At 43.6% G+C, this 17,180-nt stretch overlaps 1 protein-coding gene across 3 annotated transcripts in view; it reads right to left on the bottom strand.

The window, feature by feature from the left end:
- Positions 1 to 267: 267 nt before the first annotated feature.
- Positions 268 to 17,180, bottom strand: part of LOC133381920 (uncharacterized) — a 31,037-nt gene continuing 14,124 nt past the window's right edge. For 2 of the 3 annotated variants that reach the window (XM_061621501.1, XM_061621500.1), the window contains 2 exons: positions 11,387 to 11,553; positions 268 to 2,890 (listed from right to left, as the gene is read on the bottom strand). In XM_061621501.1, coding sequence (XP_061477485.1) covers positions 11,396 to 11,553 — 158 coding nt within the window. In that variant the 3' untranslated portion in view covers positions 268 to 2,890; positions 11,387 to 11,395. The remainder of the gene's footprint in view (positions 2,891 to 11,386; positions 11,554 to 17,180) is intronic. The other variant, XM_061621499.1, reaches the window with a different exon arrangement.

Here is a 17,180-nt window from a genome sequence, read left to right as displayed (position 1 = left end):
TTATGTGTTCCATGACATGCTGATCCATTGAGTGCAGGAGATGAGATGAAATCCCTGGCAACCTTGGCATTACATAGCCCCGGGAAAGGACTGCTCTTTTGCAATAATTTATTGATTGATTGATTGATTGCACTTGTATACCACCCCATAGCCGAAGCTCTCTGGGCGGTTTACAGCAATCAAAAACATTAAAACAAATATACAATTTAAAACACATTATTTTAAAAAACAATTTAAAACACAATTTTAAAATTTAAAACAATATAAAACCAATTTGTAATGGCAGTATAAGGTAGAGTGCCACCACCCCTTAGACTGGTTAACCATCCTGAGCCAAAGGGAAGCTCAGAGCCCAGAAAACTTGCCAAGGATTACAGACAGCAAGAGTCAAACAGGAAATCCTTGCCCTGGAGCCTTTAGGCAAGATCCCCAATTCACACAGTAGTCGTGGTCAGTGGCCAAGGTACCGGTTCAGAGCCAAGCCTCTCCTGAATGAATGCACAGGGATGGTGCAGTGTCCCCCCAACTGCCTTGGTATTTCCAATTGGCCCCATATCCAAGGTGATGGACCCAAACCCTGCCTGGGATTAATTCCCCCTCCCCATAGTGATTTCTCTCTCTCTCTCCTCCCCCCCCGCCTGCAGCCCTCATCAGTTAGACTTGGCTGCTCTGTCGGCATCCCATCATTCTCCCTGTGGGAGACCATCTTTCCATGCTCAGAGGATGCAGACTTTCCAGAAGGATGGTACGACAATATCCTGCTACACTGCACCCTCCCGCAAGCACCATCCCTTGCTTGCCTTTCATTACCTTTCTTGAGGGGGGGGAGGAAATGAGGGGATGTCCCTTTTTTGGTTGATTGACAGTTATACCTGCCTGCTTTATACTTATTTGTACATCTCTTCTAGAAATAGTGTACTTTCAATCCCCCGGGCGGGGCCTCAGCTGCCTCTTGAAACAACAGAGAACATAGTCATGCTGTGAGGACTGGATGTTAGCCTTCAACCCAGGGATGGGGAACATCTGGCCCTGAGGGCGGGGCAAATGTGGCCCTCCAGACCTTTCTATCTGGCCCTTGGAACTCAATTCACTAGAAAAAACAATAATGCTGGGGAAAACAGAAGGGAGTAGAAAAAGAGGAAGGCCAAACAAGAGATGGATTGACTCCATCAAGGAAGCCACAGACCTGAACTTACAAGATCTTAACAGGGAGGTTCATGACAGATGCTCTTGGAGGTCACTGATTCATAGGGTCGCCATAAGTCTTAATCACCTTGAAGTCACATAACAACAACAAACTTTTCAAAGCATTGATAAATCTCTTCCCTTGTACAGATCCTTTGATGCGCCTGAAGGTAGCCATTCTGATGAAAGGTCTTTCAACACTACAAGCATTTATAAGGTTTGTCGCCTGTGTGAGTTCTTTGATGCACAGTAAGGCTTCAACTCTGACTGAAGCTCTTTCCACACTCGAAGCATGTATAAGGTTTGTCCCCTGTGTGAGTTCTTTGATGCGAAGAAAGGTTGCTACTCTGACTGAAGCTCTTTCCGCACTCCAAGCATGTATAAGGTTTGTAACCTGTGTGAGTTCTGTGATGCACAGTAAGGCTGCAACTCTGACTGAAGCTCTTTCCACACTCGAAGCATGTATAAGGTTTGTCCCCTGTGTGAGTTCTTTGATGCGAAGAAAGGTGGACACTCTGACTGAAGCTCTTCCCGCACTCCAAGCATTGATAAGGTTTGTCCCCTGTGTGAATTCTTTCATGTTTACTAAGGGTGCTCTTGTCACTGAAGCTCTTCCCGCACTCCAAGCATGTATAAGGTTTGTCCCCTGTGTGAGTTCTTTGATGCGAAGTAAGGGTGCTACTCCGACTGAAGCTCTTCCCGCACTCCAAGCATGTATAAGGTTTGTCCCCTGTGTGAGTTCTTTGATGCGAAGTAAGGTGGACACTCTGACTGAAGCTCTTCCCGCACTCCAAGCATTGATAAGGTTTGTCCCCTGTGTGAATTCTTTCATGTTTACTAAGGGTGCTATAGTGACTGAAGCTCTTTCCACACTCCAAACATTTGTAAGGTTTGTCTCCTGTGTGACTTCTTTGATGCGAAGTAAGGTGGCTACTGTCACTGAAGCTCTTTCCACACTCGAAGCATGTATAAGGTTTGTCTCCTGTGTGAGTTCTGTGATGCAAAGTAAGGGTGTCACTCCGACTGAAGCTCTTTCCACACTCCAAGCATTTATGAGGTTTGTCCCCTGTGTGACTTCTTTGATGCGAAGTAAGGTGGCTACTGTCACTGAAGCTCTTTGCACACTCGAAGCATGTATAAGGTTTGTCTCCTGTGTGAGTTCTGTGATGCAAAGTAAGGGCACTACTCCGACTGAAGCTCTTTCCACACTCGAAGCATTTATAAGGTTTGTCCCCTGTGTGACATCTCTGATGCCTAGTAAGGTGGCTACTCCGACTGAAGCTCTTTCCACACTCGAAGCATTTATGAGGTTTGTCCCCTGTGTGACATCTCTGATGCCTAGTAAGGTGGCTACTCTGACTGAAGCTCTTTCCACACTCCAAGCATTTATGAGGTTTGTCTCCTGTGTGACTTCTTTGATGCGAAGTAAGGTTGTCACTCCGACTGAAGCTCTTTCCACACTCGAAGCATTTATAAGGTTTGTCTCCTGTGTGACATCTTTGATGCGAAGTAAGGTGGCCACTCCGACTGAAGCACTTTCCACACTCCAAGCATATATGAGGTTTGTCCCCTGTGTGCGTCTGTCTCTCCTCTTGTGTCTTTGCTCCATCTTGACTCCTCAGTCTCTGCTCCTGCATCTGCTCCTCAGCTTTTTCCAGTGATACTTCAGATGGTTCTCCCTCAGCCTTGACCCCCCAAATGTATCCTGATGGAATGAAAAGGAAAGGAGATAAAATGCTGTGGAGAAATCCTGTGAATATATTATGATTTGTACTTTGAAAACATATTTCTGGGAGCTCTGTTGATATCAGAGTTTACCTGTCAAAGCTCGAGGCCTTGTACGGAGTTAGTTTAGCAGTAGTTGCTTGGTAGCAGGTTGTGAAAAGAGACACACACAGAGAGAATTCTAATGAAAATCTGCTCTCTTGTTCCTCCATTTAAGATGGACAGCCCAGTACTTATGCAGAGCTGGAAAGTACAAACCTAGGATGGATCCTGTCTGACAGAAGCATGGCCCTTTCCACTGCCCAGAGGGCAGCTCGCATCCCCTCCCTCCCTGCCTCCCAAAAAGATTAACCCCCTGTTACCTGCAACACAAGACACTGCTGGAACATGAGACCCCCCAGGACAGATGGCACTCTGTGAGCTACTGGAGAAGAACAAAGGACAAGTACGAGTAGTGCTGTGACTAATGATGCAGCTGGGTCAAAGCCCAAAGGAAGCCCAGAGACTGATGCGCACAGATGCGAAAGGAGAGTCCAGAGTTGTACAATGCACACAATAGGAACATGGAATGTGAGAAGCATGAACCAGGGAAAGTTAGAAATTGTGAAGCAAGAAATAGAATGCATCAACATTACAACAGTTGGCGTGAGTGAATTAAAATGGATGGGAATGGGCCATTTTCAGGCAACTACTCAATATTTTATGCAGGAAACTAGAAATTAAGAAGAAATGGGTTGCTCTATAGTGAGAAGCAATTAGGAAGTATAATGCAAGGTCTGAGGGAGCGAGATCAATGAGATTTAATGGGAAACTTATCCACATAACCATCCTCTCAGTCTATGCTCCAATGGCGAACACAGAAGAAGAGGAAATTGAGAGATTTTATGCAGAAGTACAGGAAGAAATTAATGGGAAATTAAAGATGTCAGGATGACAGATTCATTCATGGAGGAACCGTATGATGAAAAACCAGCAATTTTAGAATGTGAGGTGAAAGCTGCTCTTAAAATACTTGGAAGAAACAATCACCAGGAACAGATGGCATACCAATAGAGTTGCTACAAGCTACTGAGACTGAATCTCTCCAAATTTTGGCAGAACTTTGTCAACAAATATGGAAAAGAAAACAATGGTCCACAGACTGGAAGTGTTTTATACATAACAACTCCAAAGAAAGGGGATCCCAGGGAATGCAATAATTGTAAAACTATTGCCTTAATATGCCATGCCAATAAAGTAAAGCCTCTTACCATATATGGAGCGAGAAGTGCCAGATGTCCAAGGTGGATTTAGAAAGGGAAGAGGCAGCAGAGATCATATCGCAAACATACGTTGGATAATGGAACGGACCAAGGAATTGCAGAAGAAAATCACCCTGTGCTTTATAGATTACAGCAAAGCCTTTGACTGTGTAGATCATGAAAAACTATGGAATGCTTTAAAAGCAATGATGGTGCCACAGCATCTGATTGTCCTGACGCGCAACTTATACTCTGCACAAGAGGCTACTGTAAGGACAGAAATGGAGAAACCGATTTGTTCCCCATCAGAGAAGGTGTAAGACAGGGCTGTATTTTATCACCCTATTTATTTAATCTATACGCAGAACATATCATACGGAAAGCAGGACTGGACCAAGAAGAAGGAGGTGTGAAAATTGGAGGGAGAAATATCAATAACTTAAGATATGCAGACGATACCATACTACTAGCAGAAACCAGTAATGATTTGAAATGAATGCTGACAAAAGTTAAAGAGGAAAGCACAAAAGCAGGACTACAGCTGAACGTCAAGAAGACTAAAGTAATGACAACAGAAGATTTATGTAACTTTACAGTTGACAATGAGGACACTGAACTTGTCAAGAATTAATACCTTGGCACAGTCATTAACCAAAATGGAGATAATAGTCAAGAAATCAGAAGAAGGCACTTCCGGGAAGGGTGACTTAGCCTGTGCCTGCTTTTGAGACGGGCTCCTGCCTCAAAAGAAGCTTATTCAGATATATCAGTCAGATTTTTTCTTTTTTTGACTGATTAAACTTCTCCCGGGTAGGGAGAAACGAAGAGATTAACCTCAAAGCCTATTTTTGTTGGGACGACCAGATCTCATTAATTTATGGGACGAGGTCCAGCCGACGAAGGTGGGACGGATTTTCAACAGCAAGCTCTATCTGTTAAAGCGAACGTTCATCTTATCTTCTAAGAGAGAACGCACTAACAGGCAAGCACCCTTCTTTCTATATTTTTCTTTTACTTGACTTAAATTGTTGCTGTTTAAAAGAGATTTGCCAGATTGATCGGTTTTTGACATCTCACTGGGGAGCCGTAACTTCTCTCTGCTACGCACTAATTAATAGCTTATCTCTGTTTTTGTTGCAAAAAGCTGTCCTGGATTTGCATTCTAAAGATACACACAGAAGAGGGATTTCTATTCCAGATTTTTATTTTGAAAAATATTATACTGTTTTGAGACTACTCTCTTTTTGGTCTATTTTATTTTGACGAATCTGTTTCTTGACGATTGCCATTAATTGTTTCGATCCTGGGAACTGCATTTTGTTTACTTAACTATTGGAGAGATAAGGCTGTCTGCTCTGTTTATATTGTGATGTCACCAAGTTTGGAGTATTAACCCAATTGTTGCTGAAATAAGAAGTGGTTTTCCTATATTTTTCTTTTAAAATGGCAATTAAGAAAGTGGCTGAGAATCTGGAAATAACTATGTTTCAGAAAATAATGGATGAGATTGAGATAACGAAAATTGAATTGAGTAAAATGAAGCAGGAGATTAAAGATATAAGGGTCCCTGTGAGAGAGGTGACCCTGGAAGGGGTCCCTGTGAGAGAGGAGACCCCGGAGATTGGAACAGGGGTCCCTGTGAGAGAGGAGACCCTGGAGACTGGAATAGGGGTCCCTGTGAGAGAGGAGATCCCGGAGATTGGAACAAACGTGGAACAGGAACAAGATTTGGAGTCTATGGACTTTAGAAATAAAATCTATTGTTTGGAACTCAATGTTATCTCTGAAGAAATTAATGAAGATTCTAGAGATAAAGTTATCAATGGCATGGATTATCTTCTGGACTGGAATGATGTGATGGAGCCCAATATAGAGAAAATCTATGGAATTAACTGCAGCCATGTGACAATGGAAAAACTTTTAAGAGATGACCCAGTGTATTTTGAAAAAAAGAACAGAGATATGATTTTACAGCAGTATTTCAGCAACCTATTCAGAATGGATGGCAAGAAAATATTTGGGATAGAGGTAATTCCCATCAGACTCTTACTATATGACTATGGCTTTGACAGCAAGATTATTATGGAATACTGATAATGGAAGATTGGATATTGAAATTACTGGACTTAACAAGACTACTGAAGATGGAAGATGGAAAATGGAACTAATAGAGATAATAGAACAATGGCTACTGAAATTACTGAACCTAACAGATTCTGATGTGATGGATTAATTGAAATGTTTATTTTGACTATGGTTATGACAATAAGATTATCATAATTAGTAATGAGATGGATTAATCGATATGCTTATCTGGAAAAAAAAATTGATAGATATATTTCTTAAAGAATTGAAATCTCTCTTTGACTTTTTGTGGAAAGAATAAAGTAATGTTTATGAGATTTGATGATTAAGTAAGATAACTACTGGAGGAAAGTGATTTTATAATATGACTTAAGAGACAGGATTGCTATATATTATAGACTTATAACTGATTTGATCTTTGACAAATGGGAAGTCAATATTTTACTCTTTATTTTTTATTTTTGTTTTTTGTTTTTTGTTTTTTTTCTTTTTTTTCTTTTTGTTTAACTATTTTTGATTTTGTTTTTTGTCTTTGAATGTTTTATGATTTTGTCTTGTATGTTTTATGAAAATTTGAATAAAAATTATTGAAAAAAAAAAAAAAAAAAAAGAAATCAGAAGAAGGCTAGGACTGGGGAGGGCAGCTGTGAGAGAACTAGAAAAGGTCCTCAAGTGCAAAGATGTATCACTGAACACCAAAGTCAGGATCATTCAGACCACGGTATTCCCAATCTCTGTGTATGGATGTGAAAGTTGGACAGTGAAAAGAAAAATCAACTCATTTGAAATGTGGCGTTGGAGGACTTCCGGGAAGGGTTGCTTTTCCTGTGCTGCCTCTGAGATGAGCTCTTGTCTCAGAAGAAGCTTTTTCAGCTTTAAAATCAGTCACAACGCTCTTTTTGACTGATAAAGATTTTCTCCCGGTCAGGGAGAAACGTAGAGATTAACCATAAAGCCTGTTTTTGTGGGGAGGACTGGATTTCATTTATTTATGAGAGAAGGTTCAAACTGCAATGCTGGACGGACTTTCATCAAGCTCTTGCTGATTACAGCGACACGTTTATCTTTTCTTTAAAGAAAAACGGACTTCAACAGGCAGATAAGCATCCTTCTTTCTATTTTCTTTTTTTACTTGGTTTAAATTGGTGTAGCAAAAAAGAGATTTGTCAATGAATCAGCTGTGAAGAATTTCTAGGTGAGATTATGGCTTTTCTCTTTCACTAACGAAATTAAGGAGGAAAGAAATCGAAAAAGCTTATCTTTGTTTTTATCGCAAAAAGCTGTCCTGGAGGTGCATTCTAAAGATACCAACGGAAGAGGGATTTCTATTTCGAGGAGGGGGGAACAAAAACTTTTTTTTTGGTCTATTTCATTTTGACGAATCTGCTTATTCACGACGCCACTAATTGTTTTGATGTTGGGAACTAAGTTTGTTTTTGTATTCCTGAATACATAGAGATAAGGCAGGCTGTATTGTCTACACTGATATAAGCAAGCCTGGAACATTAACCCAATTGTGGCTGAAATAATTTTTGTTTCTGTGGTTTTAAGAAAGACAACCAGGAAAGTGATTGAGACCATGGAAGAAATTATGTTTCAGAAAATAATGGGTGAGATTGAGATAACGAAACAAACCCTGAGACAGGGCAGACAGGAGATGAAAATTGAATTTAACAAAATGACGCAGGAGCTTAAAGAAACAATGGATTTTGTGAGAGAGGAGTTTGATGGGATAGGGAAGCTACAAGCCCTGGAGATTGGAACAAATGTGAAATTGGAAAAAGATTTGGAGTTTATGGATGTTAGAAATAAAGTTTACTGTTTGGAATTCAACGTTGTCTCTGAAGAAAATAATGAAGATTTTGGTGGTAAAGTTATTAATGTCTTGGATAATTTTCTGGACTGGAATGATATGATGGAGCTTGACATAGAAAAAATCTATGGAGTTGGCTACAGATATGTGACAGTGGAGAAACTCTTAAGAAATGAGCCAGTGCATTTTGTAAAAAAGAAGAACAGAGATATGACTTTGCAGCAATATTTCAGCAACATATTCAGAATTCTTGACTGGAATGATGTGATGGGGCTTGACATAGAAAAAAGTTATGGAATTAACCACAAATATGTGACAGAGCAGAGATGCACCCAGAGCAGAGATGTGACTTTACAACAATATTTCAACAACATATTCAGAATTGATGGCAAGGACATATTTGTGATGGGGGAAATTCCCATCAGACTCTTGTTATATGACTATGGCTATGACAGCAAGATCATCATGGGATACTGATAATGGATGAATGGATACTGAAACCACTGGATTTAACAGGACTATTGAAGATGGACGATGGAATTAATATTGATAATGGAAGAATGGTTATGGAAATTATTGGACCTAACAGATTTGACGAGATGGATTAATCAATATGTTTATTTGGACTATGGCTATGACAACAAGATTATTATGGCATACTGATAATGGAAGAATGGCTATTGAAATTATTGGACCTAACAGATTTGAATTAGATGGATTAAGCGATATGTTTATTTGGAGAAAAATTGAAAGATATATCTCTCAAGGAATTGAAACCTCTCTTGGACTTTTTGTGGAAAGAATAAAATAATGTTTATGAGATTTGATGATTAATTAAGATAACTACTGGAGGAAAGTGATTTTATAATATAATTTTAGAGATAGGATTGTTATATATTGTAGACCTATAACTGATCTGCGACAAATCGGAAGTCAACATTTTATTTTATTGTTTGGTTGTTTTTGTTTTGTTTTGTTTCTTGTCTTTGAAAATTTGAATAAAAATTAATGATAAAAAAAAAGAAATGTGGTGTTGGAGTAGAGCTTTTCAGGTACCATGAACTGTGAAAAAGACAAATAATTGGGTGTCAGAACAAATTAAACAAGAACTATCATTAGAAGCTAAAATGCTGAAACAGAGGTTATCACACTTTTTGTGTGAGGGAGGGGGGCTCTCCCAGGACACCCTCCACCATCCCAGAAGCCAATTCCCCAACCAGGCCAATTGACTCTGGCAAAATATCCTTCTCTGCCAAGGCTGTGCCCGCTCACAACAGCCCTGCAGGGTAATAGACTACCACCATCCTTTACACTGGTTAACCACCCTGAACAGGGAAACTCAGAGTGCAGAAAACGTGCCAAGGATTACGGGAAGCAATAGCCAAACAGACACTCCTTGCTCTGAAGCCTTTAGGCAAAATACCCAATTCACACTGTAGTTGTGCTCAGTGGCCAAGGTACAGGGATCAGAGACAACGAATGAACACACACTGGAAAATAGAAATTAACTTTATTAAAGAATAAAAGAGGTGCACAGCTACAGCAGCAGAATAGTTCCTTAATATCAGCACCCAACAGAAAATCAAGAAAGCCATCTAGCCTAGTCTGTACTTACACACAGGTAGACAGTTGCACACACCCCTCTCCTCAGAGGGAGGAACAGGCAGGAGAGTTGATGCAAAATGGAAGCTCAGCAGGCAACATCAAGTAGGCAAGATGGGACCCAGGAGAGGAACGAAAGCCACGGTTTGAGCCCCATACTTATGGCAAGCTGCCCAGCAATAGCCCGGATCCAATTAACCAATCTGGAAATTTCTTCATGGAAAAAGGGCCCATCAATCTCCTGGCCAAATGGAACATACTTCCTAAAACTTCAAGGGCTTTACGACCTTAATGGAGCCCGGCTTCTACAGATAAGGGGGTGTTAGGGTGGGCCTCTGATTACCCACAGCTGGGAAATAAAACTGCCTACTCAGAGCTCTAACACAGAAATGAAACGTTAACCTGTTAAGATCCCACATTAACAAATGAAACCCCACAATTATTTGCTACACAACCATCTTGAATTCAGGTTTTCATGACGCTTTGGACACATAATGAGAAGACATGACTCACTCCAAAAGACAAGAGGAAGGCCAAACAAGAGATGGATTGATTCCATAAAGGAAGCCGCAGACCTGAACTTGCAAGATCTGAACAGGGTGGTTCATGACAAATGCTCTTGGAGATCACTGATTCTGGGGGTCGCCGTAAGTTGAGAGAAGGTGAGAGAAACCCAGCAGAACCTACACCTTGCTGCTGTGGCCTCCTGCACAACTCCATCTGCAGGCTTCCTCATGGGTCAACTGCAAGTCCCTGCAAGGCCTTGGGACAGCTGAAGCCAGTTGGGGCTCACAAGGGAGAAGACAACTGCCAGAGGGTGGGGAAATGAGCTCCCCCTCATAAGACCCACCTCTAGCCAAGGCTCCCCCCCCCAGTGTCAGGCTTCTTTTAACATGTGCCGGGGTAGGAGTACTCAGAGGCCTGCCATTGAGGTAATATTGGGCAGGGTATTGACGGTGCTGTGGACTTTGAAGAAGCACAAATACAGGGCGAATGGGAGTAGTCAGGGGCCTGCCATTGTTGGGCAGGGGATGTAATAGTGGTGGGAGGCCATCCCAGGGGAAGGGATATAAGACACCTTTGTGCTTGCATCCCTTCCGGTCCCCCTTCCAACCCTCCGGACACTGGTAGCTATGCTGGGAACTCCCTGGATCTTATTGTCCTGCTGATGAATGCAAGGTCAGTGACCAAGGAAACCACTTTCATTCAGGACTTAATCCTGGATGAATGTGCTGTCCTTGCCTGTATTACCAAAACCTGGCTAAATGTCCAAGGCGGAGTAGGTTTCTCTGCACACCAGGTTTTGTGGCACTCCAGCAGCCTAGATCCAGGGGACGGGGAGGTGGGGTCGCAATTGTCTGCAGGGAATCTATCTCCTCTGCCAGGTACCCTGTCCCTAACACCTCCAGCTGTGAGTGTATGTGCTTGGCGTTGGGTCAGGGAGACAGAGTGGGGATTGTGCTGGAGTACCGGCCACCCCACTGCCCAAAAGTCTCCCTCCCTGAGCTAGTGGAGCTGGTCTTGGCATTGGCGTTGCGGTTCCCCAGGTTGATGGTCCTGGGCGACTTCAACATACATGTTGAGGTTAGACTCACAGGTCCAGTCAGGGCTTCATGGCTGCCAAGAAAACCATGGGGCTGTCTCTAATATCAGTGTGCAACCTTGCATCGGCAGCAATCTCAGTAAGGGGTCGGGATTGCAGTTCAAGATTGATAAGGAGATAGTCAGGAAATACCTAGTTAACCTAAATGAGTTCCAATCTCCAGGGCCTGATGAACTGCATCCCAGAGTATTGAAGGGACTTGCGGATGTGCTCTCGGAACCTCTTGCCATCATCTTTGAGAAATCCTGGAGAACGGGAGAGGTGCCGGAGGATTGGAGATGGGCAAACGTCATCCCGCTCTTTAAAAAGGGTAAAAAAGAAGATCCGGGGAATTACAGGCCGGTCAGTCTGACTTCAATACTGGGAAAGATATTAGAACAGATAATAAAAGAGTCCATTGGCAAGTATCTAGATGACAATGCTGTGATTAGTAGGAGCCAGCATGGGTTTGTCAAGAAAAAATCCTGTCAAACTAATCTCATCTCTTTTTTTGATCTGGTCACTAGCTTAGTAGATGGTGGAAATGCTGTAGATGTCATCTATCTAGATTTCAGCAAAGCGTTTGACAAAGTCCCCCACGACCTTTTGATTAGCAAACTAGTCAAATGTGGACTAGATGGAAATACTGTCAGGTGGATTCACAACTGGTTGGAAAACCGTACTCAAAGAGTGGTCGTCGGTGGCTCTGCTTCGGACTGGAAAGAGGTTTCGAGTGGAGTGCCACAGGGTTCTGTCCTGGGGCCGATACTCTTCAACATTTTTATCAATGACTTAGATGATGGGGTGGAGGGAAGCCTTATGAAGTTTGCGGATGATACGAAACTGGGAGGGATAGCTAACACAATGGAAGACAGGAATAAAATCCAAAGGGACCTAGATAGACTAGGAAATTGGGCTGAAATTAATAAAATGACATTCAATAAAGACAAATGCAGGATTCTGCATTTAGGCCACAAAAACAAAATGCACGGGTACAGGATGGGAAATACCCGGCTTAGCAGTAGTGCGTGTGAGAAGGACCTTGGAATTGTAGTGGATCGCAAGTTGAACATGACCCAGCAGTGTGATGCTGCGGCAAAAAAGGCAAACACGGTTTTGGGCTGCATAAACAGAGCTATAGTTTCCAGATCGAGGGAAGTAATAGTCCCACTATATTCTGCATTAGTCAGGCCTCATCTGGAATACTGCGTTCAGTTCTGGGCGCCTCATTTTAAGAAAGATATAGACAAGTTAGAGCGGGTTCAGAAGAGGGCGACGAGGATGATAGCCGGTATGGAGAACAAGTCTTATGAGGAAAGGTTGAAGGAACTTGGCATGTTGACTCTGGTGAAGAGAAGGCTGAGGGGTGACATGATTGCACTCTTTAAGTACCTGAGGGGCTGTCACATAGAGGAGGGTACAGATTTGTTCTCTGCTGCCCCAGAGGGTAGGACTAGGTCTAATGGTTTTAAGTTGCAGGAACGTAGATTCAGATTGGACATTAGAAGGAACTTCTTGACAGTAAGGGCAGTTCGGCAATGGAACTGACTGCCTAGGGAGGTGGTGGGATCCCCTTCACTGGATGTCTTCAAGCAGAGGCTGGACAGCTATCTGTGGGAGATGCTCTAGCTGTGGATTTCCTGCTGTGAGCAGGGGGTTGGACTCGATGGCCTACAAGGCCCCTTCCAACTCTATGATTCTATGATTCTATCATCTGGGCCAATGCATGTGTCAGGACACACACTTGAACTTGTCTCCTGTTCAGGACAGGAAGAAGGTGATCTGAGAGTGGAGGGGTTCTTAGTGACTCCGTTGCCATGGACAGATCATCACCTGACAAGGTTTAGACTTTGTCCCCCAGTAAACTTCGCAGGGGTGAAGGCCGATTAAAAGGGTCTGCCCCCGGAGACCCATGGATCCAGATGGTTTCCTGAATGCTCTGGGGGATATTTCCAGCATGGCTGGCAATACTGCCGAAGTCCTGGTCAATCTCTGGAATACGGAGGTGACTAGGGCCGTGGACACTATTGCTCCAAAGCACCCTCTCTCACCGGGAAGGCCCATAATACACCTTGGTATACTGAAACCTTGGGCCTGATGAAGCAGCAGGGACAACGGCTAGAGCGACGATGGAGAAGAACTCAGTCCGCTTCCGATCCAACACAGGCTAGAGCTCATTTTCAAGCCTATCATGTGGCTATGATGGCAGCGAGGAAAGTGCACTTTTCTGCCACCATTGCGTCTGCTCAGTGTCGTCCGGTGATGCTTTTCTGAGTGGTCCGGGGTCTTTTGGGCTCTGGCCGTACATTAGACTCTGAACCCTCAGTCGCTAACTGTGGCATGTTTTCGAGGCACTTTGCAGATAAAATTGCTTGCATTTGGACTGAATTGGACTCCTCATTAACTACAGTTGTGCCAGATGTCATAAGAACATAAGAACATAAGAAGAGCCTGCTGGATCAGGCCAGTGGCCCATCTAGTCCAGCATCCTGTTCTCACAGTGGCCAACCAGGACCCGAGTGCAAGAACACTCTTCCCTCCTGAGGCTTCCGGCAACTGGTTTTCAGAAGCATGCTGCCTCTGACTAGGGTGGTAGAGCACAGCCATCATGGCTAGTAGCCATTGATAGCCCTGTCCTCCATGAATTTGTCTAATCTTCTTTTAAAGCCGTCCAAGCTGGTGGCCATTACTGCATCTTGTGGGAGCAAATTCCATAGTTTAACTATGTCCCTGAAGCTGTCTGCAGTTCTGATTGCTTGACCACAAAAATAGTATTCTAGAGGTGGAAGAGGTAGAGAAATGGGCAACCAAAATGATCAAGGGTTGCAACATTTGGGGATTTTTGCTGTAGAGAAAAAAGCTTAGGAGACATGATAGACATGTATGATCACACCAGACCTTTAAAGCACATGCGACACAGATGTAAAGCACACGGCTTCCCGCAACGAATCCTGGATAATAGTTTTTCCTCGAGGTGCTACATTCCCAGCACCCTTCATAAACTACACGTCCCAGGACTCTTTGGAGGAAGCCACATGCTTTCAATATACACTGTGGATGTGCCATAAAGGTGCTTGGTGTGGAGAAACTGGACAATACCCCTGGATTTAGCAGGGAACTTACACCTGGTGTAGGAAGAGGGAGGGAAGTAGCTCTCACCAATTTGCACCTGTTGCAGGAAAAACGTCACTCACTAAACAGTTTGTCTGCTGGGCTACCCTAAAACAAGGAGGGCAGGGCCACGTTTCTCCTTTCCTGAATTAAACGGCGACCTTAATTCTAAGAGGATAGGAAACTGGGGAGGGCTGGCAGTGTTGGAAGTGGGGCAAGAGCAACTCCTGTTTTGTTGGTGCTGCAGAAGGAAGATAGAGTTTGGGTCCTCCAGATGGATAGGCCTGCTTACCTTTATCTGTGTTTCTCTGACTGTCTTCCTTCTGTCGCTAGACTGTGACATCTTCAGGGAAGCTTACCTGCCCCTCGTCCTTCCGCCTTTTCCACTCCTTTGTCCTCCGACTGTCCGGGAGAGAGGAGACATCCCTTTGTCTCTGCTCTCCCCAAGCCATGAGGCTAAACCCTACACCTGGGCGCTATGCTCCAACTTAGTTAGTTACTTAGAACTAGGTTTGCTTTTCCATCTACTATGGATTTCTACAAATAAAGTAGCTTTTCTTATTTTACCAAGTCTCCAGTCTCAGTGATGCTGATGCAGGGTAAAAGCCTGCTTTCCTAGGCAAACACAAGCACATGCTGGCACACTCGCATTTCGACATCTGCTGTTACTTTGCTGCTGTTGTGTTGCTTTAAATGAAATTAAGCACTCACAGATACACACAGCACAACAGGCAGAATGAAGGCATTGAAAGAAGAGCCTCACTATTCAAACTATCGCAGCTGAACCAAAGGACAAATGAGGACACATGCAGAAGCGGCCCATTTAGCGCACTGGTGTCTCCTTAGCTCTGTTCCAACTATGGGGCGCCTCCATCTCCAAGCTGAAGGCCCTGAAATTCATCCGCAGAACCGCAGATGTTCCGAGGGATGCTTTGATCCAGCCCCAACACAGCCAGCCCAGCTCAGGGGAGAGGCAGACGGGACAGGGCAGAGCTGCATCCTCTAATCTGGAGGGTCTGCGGGGAGGGGGCGCTTCAGGGGGGTCATCACCCTCTTCCACCCTCCCCTCTGCCCCCCAAATTGTATACCTTTGTTTCGAGGATCCCCCCCACGCAACCCCGCTCACTAACATCGCTGCGCACGAAGAGCGATCCTCGCTTCCAGCCTGCATTTGTTGTAGAGAGGCGGGGCAGGAAAGGGAAGTCCCTTTTTTGCGGTCTTTCCTTTCTTGCTGTTTGTTAACCCTTAAAGAGCAAAGTGGCTGAAGCTCCTCGGCTGCTTCGCAGGTAGAGCGAGGGGAGAGGGAAGCCCCTTTCTGGCCGGTGACCCTTCTCCACATTAAAAATAAAAATGCCAGGCACATTTTTAAAAAAGGTTTTGAGGGAACAGCTTAGGTGAGCCTAAACCCTGTTTCCTTTACCTGTTAGATTTCTTTTAATTTCTCTTTTTTTTAATGCATATTTTAAATTGTTCTTTGTGAACCACTTAGAGGCTTTCTGTCGAGTAAGCAGTATATAGATTTTGTTAAATAAATAAATACAGGATGCATTTCAACTGACTTAAAACAGTCCTTGTTCAACAAGTGCTGCATTTTGCAAGTTGGATTTCTGCATGATTACTCAGAAGAAAGAATCTTGTGGAACTTACTCCTAAGTTAATTATACATAGGATTGCAATTGTAGAATCAAAATGTATTGCTGGGAATTGCTGGCAGTCAGGCAACCTTTAAAAATCATTGGAATATACAGTAGGGCCCCACTCATATGGCAGGTTAGGTTCCAGACCCCCACCGGAAAGCAAAAACCGCCAAAAAGTGGATCAGCTGTAGCGCGGGGGTCTGGAACCTAACCTGCTGATTGCACCAGAAGAGGAGAAGATCAGCTGTAGTGAGCTGATCAGCACGTTCAGTTGCAGTGCAGGGAGCTCCAGCCCCCCTCCAGCTGATCGCCCCGCTGGTGCCGTATTAATGGAACGCTGAAAAGCGGGGCACCGAGAAGCAGGGCCCTACTGTTGTGGATTTCTCCTATCCACCCGCTTTGAAACAGAGATCCTTTATTCTGTATTTTCTTTTTTAAATAAACTTTTTGGGCTCGTGGGTGTGTGAAATTCTGGCAATCAATGTAAACAGCTTTGGCAGCCGGCCAATCTTCTCACTAGTCCTTACAGAGCCAAAGGGATTGCATTTCTCACGGAGGCTTTTGGAGGAGTAAAGAAATCCCCATCCTGCAGCCCCTGCCAAGAGTTTGGTTTCCATTGTGAAATCCGATTAAAAATAATGCAAAGTCCCTTTTTGCTTTTCTGAACCCGAAGGACAGACAGCTAGAGTGATCTGACCCATAACAGTGCCTCGAGTCCACCCTCCTGCCCCACAGGACCATTTCAGCCTTCACAACCAAAGGTCTGCTGCTGTAGAGAAACTCCGAGGAGGGAAATATTGTGAGATGTTGGATGAAGAGGAGACGGGAGGGAAAAGCGGCCAGGAGAAACTGTGCCCTGATGGGTCCGTCTGTTCGGATGATATTACACAGGAATGGGGTGGGCGAGGGGGGAGAATCTCCAGCTCCTCAAAGGGCCCACGATACAGCTAAGCATGTGGGCTCCTTATTGGAGGTAAGGGGAACTCGTCCCAGACAAATTGTGTCTGTGCCTTGTTTATTTATTTATTTATTAAATTTATATACCGCCCGACTAGCAATAGCTCTCTGGGCGGTGAACATAAAATAGCATAAAAATACAATGAATAACAAAACAATACTAAAATACAATCAACAATCCAATACAATAAACATTTTTAAAATTAAATCAGTGTAACTTAAAATGCTTCAGAGAATAGGAA

Source organism: Rhineura floridana, chromosome 3 (genome assembly GCF_030035675.1).
Source record: "Rhineura floridana isolate rRhiFlo1 chromosome 3, rRhiFlo1.hap2, whole genome shotgun sequence".
Taxonomy (NCBI): Eukaryota; Metazoa; Chordata; class Lepidosauria; order Squamata; family Rhineuridae; genus Rhineura; species Rhineura floridana.
Note: the sequence above shows the minus strand (reverse complement) of the source record. Positions and strands in the feature narration are given on the sequence as shown.